This window comes from Amblyraja radiata, unplaced genomic scaffold (genome assembly GCF_010909765.2).
Source record: "Amblyraja radiata isolate CabotCenter1 unplaced genomic scaffold, sAmbRad1.1.pri scaffold_497_ctg1, whole genome shotgun sequence".
NCBI lineage: Eukaryota > Metazoa > Chordata > Chondrichthyes > Rajiformes > Rajidae > Amblyraja > Amblyraja radiata.
In genome coordinates, this window is record NW_022630569.1 from 31,374 (window position 1) to 38,419 (window position 7,046).

The 7,046-nt window shown below is 61.1% G+C and overlaps 1 protein-coding gene across 1 annotated transcript; it reads left to right on the forward strand.

Annotated features, from left to right (window-relative positions):
- The first annotated feature begins 2,753 nt into the window (after nucleotides 1–2,753).
- Nucleotides 2,754–6,569, forward strand: LOC116970050 (zinc finger protein 239-like). The gene is made up of 4 exons (XM_033016778.1): nucleotides 2,754–2,795; nucleotides 3,924–4,223; nucleotides 4,857–4,979; nucleotides 6,543–6,569. The coding sequence occupies exons 1-4, from the start codon at nucleotides 2,754–2,756 to the stop codon at nucleotides 6,567–6,569; spliced, it is 492 nt and encodes a 163-aa protein (XP_032872669.1).
- Nucleotides 6,570–7,046: the final 477 nt, after the last annotated feature.

Sequence of the window (7,046 nt, forward strand, 5' to 3'; positions counted from 1 at the left end):
ATAGCGGAGTCCGTGGATGTGGGGAGAAGGCAGGAACGGGGTACTGATCAGCTATGATCACAGTGAATGGCAATGCTGGCTCAAAGGGCCGAATGGCCTACTCTTGCACCTGTTGTCTATTGACTTGCAGATTAACTTTTTGGGAAGTTCTCCCCCTCACTACCCCCTCACCCCCTTTCTCTCCCTCCCCACAATAGAAAGCATTTTATCGGGATGAATCACAGCACGGTTTAGGAACATCTCCGTTCAAGACCCACAAGTAATCGCAGAGATTTGTGTAGGAAGGAACTGCAGATGACTGACCCGCTGAGTTACTTCAACACTTCAGAGATGCTGCCTGACCCGCTGAGTTACTCCAGCACTTTGTACCTGTCCACGTTCTCCAGAGATGCTGCCTGACCTGCTGAGTTACTCCAGTACTTTGTATCTGTCCACGTTCTCCACAGATGCTGCCTGTCCCGCTGAGTTACTCCAGCGCTTTGTACCTGTCCACGTTCTCCAGAGATGCTGCCTGGCCCGCTGAGTAATGTGCACCCGTATGGAGTAGCAGTAGACACTGTAGCCTGGTAGACACGAGCCTGAACAGCACCTTGCGAACCATCACTGGGTGCCTTCAACCTACTCCAGTCGACCAGCTCCCTATACTTGTAGGCATTCTGCCTGCAGGGATCTGAAGGCAAGCAGCAACTCTGGCACTATCTCGTCGTGCCATAGACCCAGATCACCTCCTCCATCAGGCTATCAGCAGAGAGCAGAGGCCACGCCGACTGAAGTCCCGTCACCACTTTGCTCCACATGGAAAACAACTCCTAGCATCCATCCAGCTAACTGAGACAAAAGCACACTGGATAGCCACCAAGTGGTCACAGGAGTGGAAGGCAACCTCATCTCCATTACAGCTACATCTCTTCACCAGATAAAAGTTCACCAGGGTCTGAGTTCCCCAGAGGAGCATGAGTGAAGCTTAATAGACTTGGTACTTGAGTTGGGGGTTTCAATGCCAGCGTGTGGAGATGGGGGCTCCCTCCGCCAGAGCCCAGCCTGTGAATGTTGAGCAGAACAACAGACAGCCAACCATGTCATCCATGCCAACAGAGACAACAACCTGGCCGCTCAACACCGGCTTGAGATCTAACTATTCCTTTGGTTTATGTTTCACTCACAAGAAGAAGAAGAAGAAGAAGCGCCCCCTGTCGGTGGAAGGCCGCGGTGCAGCGCCTCTGGTCCACCGACTGTAGCGCCCCCTGTCGGAGGGAGGTCGCGATGCAGCGCCTCTGGTCCTCCAACTGTAGCGCCCCCTGTCGGTTGAAGAAGAAGAAGAAGCGCCCCCTGTCGGTTGAAGGCTGCGGTGCAGCGCCTCTGGTCCACCGACTGTAGCGCCCCCTGTCGGTTGAAGGCTGCGGTGCAGTGTCTCTGGTCCTCCAACCGTAGGTCTCCTTCACCCGATTTCCTCCACATCCCATCCTCCCCCGCTCCACCTCTTCCAACCCTTCAAGCACTAGTAATATTCATACGTTAGTAATGTCCTGTTGCCAGCTTGTTGATCCCTGGGCTCGCTCCCGTGAGGGCGGCCCAGCTCGGGGCTGGAACGGCGCTCCCGTGAGGGGCTGTGACGCTCCCGTGAGGGTGGCCTGGCGAGGGGCTGAGACACTCCCGTGTGGGCGGCCCAGCTCGAGGGTGGAACGGAGCTCCCGTCGGGGCAGCCCAGCCCGAGGGAAACGGCGCTCCCGTCGGGGCGGCCCAGCTCGAGGGTAACGGCGCTCCCGTCGGGGCGGCCCAGCTCGAGGGTAACGGCACTCCCGTGAGGGCGGCCTGGCGCGGGGCTGAGACGCTCACGTGAGGGTGACCCGGCTCGGGGCTGGAACGGTGCTCCGGTGGCTGAGACGGCGTTCTGGCAGCGGCGGCCTGAGTCCGGGGTTCGGCCGTGGGCCAGTGGGCGACATCGTCAACAGCTGTGTCCGCTGGACTGGAGGGCGGCAGCTTCGACCACCCCGGGCCGCGGTGTTTGAACCGGCCCGTTCGTGGGGCTCGGTGAGCCGCGGGACTGATTTTACCATCGCCCGGTGGGGTATCGCCTCAGCGCAGAGGGAGAAGAGGAGGGAAGAGACTGCAGCCCTAAGATTTTTGCCTCCATCACAGTGAGGAGGTGCTTGGTGGACTCACTGTGGTGGATGTTAATTTGTGTTTACTGTCTGTTCTGTTGTCTATTATTGTATTATTGTATGTATGACTGCAGGCACGAAATTTCGTTCAGACTGAAAGGTCTGAATGACAATAAAGGAAATTCAATTCAACTCTGTGTTCCCCTCCAGCAGGATTTAGGAGCCGTTGCTGTGGACGGAGTGGCGGGAGCGTGAGTGAACATTGAGGGCGGCCAGGGTGCCGGTGAGCCCCTTCCATCTGCTCGGTGTGCGGGCTGAGCTTCGAGAGGCTGAGCTTCGATGGAGGACCACATGGCGGGGCGCAACAAGGAGAAGCGTTATCAGTGTGATGTGTGTGGCAAGGCCTGGCAGAGCCTGGGACAGCTGGAGATCCACCGGCGGGTGCACACGGGAGAACGCCCCTTCGACTGCTCGGAGTGCGGCAAGAACTTTGCCAGCTACGACAGCCTGCTGGAGCACAACTGCGTGCACTCCGACAAGAAGCCCTTCACCTGCTCCGACTGCGGCAAGAGCTTCAAGACGGCACAGGAGCTGAAGATCCACCGGCGAGTTCACACGGGCGAGAAGCCCTATGGCTGCTCCACCTGTGGAATGTGTTTTGCCCGGTTGTCGGGGCTGCGGATGCACCAGCGGGTACACAGCAATGAACGGCCCTTCACCTGCTCCGACTGTGGCAAAGGCTTCAAGTCGTCCCGGGAACTGAAGGGACACTGGCGCCTGCACACCGGGGAGCGGCCCTACACCTGCAGCGACTGCGGCAAGAGCTTCACCCACTCCCACACCCTGGTGGTGCACAGGCGCCTACACACTGGCGAGCGGCCCTACACCTGCACCCAGTGCGGCAAGGGCTTCACCTGCTCCACTCGGCTGCTGTCCCACCAGCGCACCCACACCGGCGAGCGTCCCTACATCTGCAGCCATTGCAGCAAGGGCTTCACCCGCTCCATCTCTCTCCTGGTGCACCAGCGCACCCACACCGGCGAGCGCCCCTTCACTTGCGCCCAGTGCGGCAAGGGCTTCACCTGCTCCAATCGGCTGCTGTCCCACCAGCGCACCCACACCGGGGAGCGCCCCTTCACTTGCTCCCAGTGCGGCGAGGGCTTCACCTGCTCCACTCGGCTGCTGTCCCATCAGCGGGTGCACTCTGGCGAGAAGACCTTTAGCTGCTCCGTGTGTGGCAAGGACTTCAAGACGGCGCATGGACTGAAGATTCACCAGCGGGTGCACACGGGCGAGAAGCCCTATAGCTGCTCCACCTGCGGCAAGAGCTTCAAGAGGAAGTATCTGCTGAAGATCCACTCGCGGGTTCACACGGGCGAGAAGCCCTATGGCTGCTCCACCTGTGGCAAGAGCTTTGCCCAGTCGTCGGGGCTGCGGGTGCACCAGCGGGTACACAGCAACGAAAGGCCCTTCACCTGCTCCAATTGCGGCAAAGGCTTCAAGTCATCCACTGAACTGAAGGGGCACTGGCGCCTGCACACCGGGGAGCGGCCCTACACCTGCAGCGACTGCGGCAAGAGCTTCACCCACTCCCACACCCTGGTGGTGCACAGGCGCCTACACACCGGCGAGCGGCCCTACACCTGCACCCAGTGTGGCAAGGGCTTCACCTGCTCCAGTCGGCTGCTGTCCCACCAGCGCACCCACACCAGGGAGCGCCCCTTCACTTGCGCCCAGTGCGGCAAGGGCTTCACCTGCTCCAGTCGGCTGCTGTCCCACCAGCGAACCCACACCGGCGAGCGCCCCTTCACTTGCGCTCAGTGCGGCGAGGGCTTCACCTGCTCCACTCGGCTGCTGGCCCATCAGCGGGTGCACTCTGGCGAGAAGACCTTTAGCTGCTCCGAGTGTGGCAAGAACGTCAAGACGAAGAATGAGCTGAAGATTCACCAGCGTGTGCACACGGGCGAGAAGCCCTATGGCTGCTCCACCTGCGGAAAGAGCTTCAAGAGGAAGTATCTGCTAAAGATCCACTCGCGGGTGCACACGGGCGAGAAGCCCTATGGCTGCTCCACCTGTGGAATGAGGTTTGCCCAGTCATCGGGGCTGCGGGTGCACCAGAGGGTACACAGCAACGAGCGGCCCTTCACCTGCTCCGACTGCGGCAAAGGCTTCAAGTCGTCCCGGGAACTGATGGTGCACAGGCGCCTGCACACCGGGGAGCGGCCCTACACCTGCAGCGACTGCGGCAAGGGCTTCACCCACTCCCACACCCTGGTGGTGCACAGGCGCCTACACACCGGCGAGCGGCCCTTCACCTGCACCCAGTGCGGGAAGGGCTTCACCCGCTCTTCCAGGCTGCTGTCCCACCAGCGCACCCACACCGGCGAGCGCCCCTACACCTGCACCCAGTGCAGCAAGGGCTTCACCCGCTCCATCTCTCTCCTGGTGCACCAGCGCACCCACACCGGCGAGCGCCCCTTCGCTTGCGCCCAGTGCGGCAAGAGCTTCACCCGCTCCATCTCTCTCCTGGTGCACCAGCGCACCCACACCGGGGAGCGCCCCTTCACTTGTGCCCAGTGCGGCAAGGGCTTCACCTGCTCCACTCGGCTGCTGTCCCACCAGCGGGTGCACTCTGGCAAGAAGACCTTTGGCTGCTCCGACTGTGGCAAGGACTTCAAGACGGCACATGGACTGAAGATTCACCAGCGGGTGCACACGGGCGAGAAGCCCTATGGCTGCTCCACCTGCGGCAAGAGCTTCAAGAGGAAGTATCTGCTGAAGATCCACTCGCGAGTGCACACGGGCGAGAAGCCCTATGGCTGCTCCACCTGTGGAATGAGGTTTACCCAGTCGTCGGGGCTGCGGGTGCACCAACGGGTACACAGCAACGAACGGCCCTTCACCTGCTCCAACTGCGGCAAAGGCTTCAAGTCGTCCCGGGAACTGAAGGGACACTGGCGCCTGCACACCGGGGAGCGGCCCTACACCTGCAGCGACTGCGGCAAGAGCTTCACCCACTCCCACACCCTGCTGGTTCACAGGCGCCTACACACCGGCGAGCGCCCCTACTCCTGCGCCCAATGCGGCAAGGGCTTCACCCGCTCCTCCAGGCTGCTGTCCCACCAGCGGGTACACGCCAGTGACCGTCCCGCCCCCAGCCCAGTGTGTGGACAGCGCTTTACCATGGCCTCCCACACCCTGTCTCTGGGTGAAACCTTTTTCTCCCCATCTCAATCCTAATTGGCCGACCCCTTATTTTTAAACTGTGGCCTCTGGTTCGGGTCTCCTCCGCCTCCTCGACTCCAAACCTACCTGTAGTGGCCGAGTGGCCGAGCCCAATCACCGACCATTCTTCTGGGCGCAGCATAAGAACCTGCCGGGGAAGGCGGATGCCAAGGCTTGCTCCCTTTCCTCACCTTCGCTCTTTCCCCAGTCGCTCCTCCCACCCCTCTCTCACCTGATTCCCCTCCTGCCCCTCCCTCTCACCCCTCTCTCACCTCCCGCCCCTCACTCCCCTCCCGCCCCTCCCTCTCTTCCTCTCTCACCCCTCTCTCCTCTCCTCCCAGCCCTCCCTCAGCTCCCGCCCCTCTCTCCTGCTTCCCCTCCTGCCCCTAACTCCCCTCCCTCTCTTCCCCTCTCACCCCTTTCTCACCTCCCTCACCTGCCCCTCACTCTCACCCCTCTCTCACCACCTGCCCCACCCTCCCCTCCCTCTCTTCCCCTCCCGACCCCTCCCTCAGCTCCCGCCGCCCCTCCCCTCACCCATCCTGACCCTCTTTCCCCTCTCACCCATTCCTCACCTCCCGCCCCTCACCCATCCCGCCCCTCACTCCCCTCCCGTCCCTCGATCACCTCCTGACCCTCTATCCCCTCCCCCCGCCCCTCTCTCACCTCCCGACCCTCCCCCTCTGCCCCTCCCTCCCTTCCCCACCCTATCTCACCTCCCTCCCTCACCTTCCTCCCCCACCGCCCTCTGTCCCCTCCCTTCCCGACCCTCCCCCACCGACCCTCTCTCACCTCCCTCTCGCCCCTCCCTCACCTCCCACCCCTCCCTCTTCCCCTCTCACCCTTCTCTCCTCCCCTCACCCCTCCCCTCACCCCTCCCTCACCTCCCACCCCCACTGCCCCTCCCTCCCCCACCGACCCTCTCTCTCCTCCCTTCCGGACTCGCTGCACCCTCCCCCACCGACCCTCTCTCTCCTCCCATCCGGACTCGCTGCACCCCCAATCGTGAAAGCTGCCAGCCGGCGTAATTGGCCTGTCCTGTATTGCATATCTCGATGGGTCGGGATAGATACTTCGTGGGCACCATGAACCCGATGGGCCGAAGGGCCTATTTGCCTGCTTTTTATCTCAATGTAAGGTTAGACATATGGGTCACTACCGACTGGATGGACCAAAGGGCCTGTTCCTGTCCTATACATCTCAATATTGGGATAGGTTATTGGCGGTCAGCATGAACTCTAAGGGACGAAGAGCCTATTTCCTTGCGGCTAGACTCAATGTTGGGTTAGTCTTATTGATCACTACCAACTTGATGGGCCGAAGGTTTCCAGTCCCGCATTGCTCAATCCTGTGGCAAGATATGGGCCAAACGCGGGCCAATGGGCATCTTGGTCAGCATTGCTGTGTTGGGTCGAAGGGCCTGTTTCTGCACTGTATTACTCCTGGTTCTGTCACAGAGTTCAGAGCGGTCCCCAGGCAGAACTAAGGCTGGTCACCTTGTGGAGCTTCGTCTTGGTCTGCTACCGAGCCTGCTGGTGGTGGTGGCCATTCGCGGGCCAGTCGCTGCTAGCCCCTTCCTCCAGACCCGTGTGTCCCGGGAGTGGGTGCAGGGGGTTGGAATCCCTGCCGCCCCGAGGAACAGATTAAGCATCAATAAATCAGTCGTCAACGCTGTAAATACATGGAGAAGCTGCTGCATATAAATACGTTGCAGAGCTG

Coding starts and splice junctions, on each gene's coding strand:
- LOC116970050 (XM_033016778.1), top strand. CDS start 2,754: ATGTGTTTTGCCCGGTTGTCGGGGCTGCGGATGCACCAGCGG. Junction 4,224..4,856: donor GGCTGCGGGTGCACCAGAGG/GTACACAGCAAC, acceptor ACCTGCGGCAAG/AGCTTCAAGAGGAAGTATCT. Junction 4,980..6,542: donor GGCTGCGGGTGCACCAACGG/GTACACAGCAAC, acceptor ATATTGGGATAG/GTTATTGGCGGTCAGCATGA.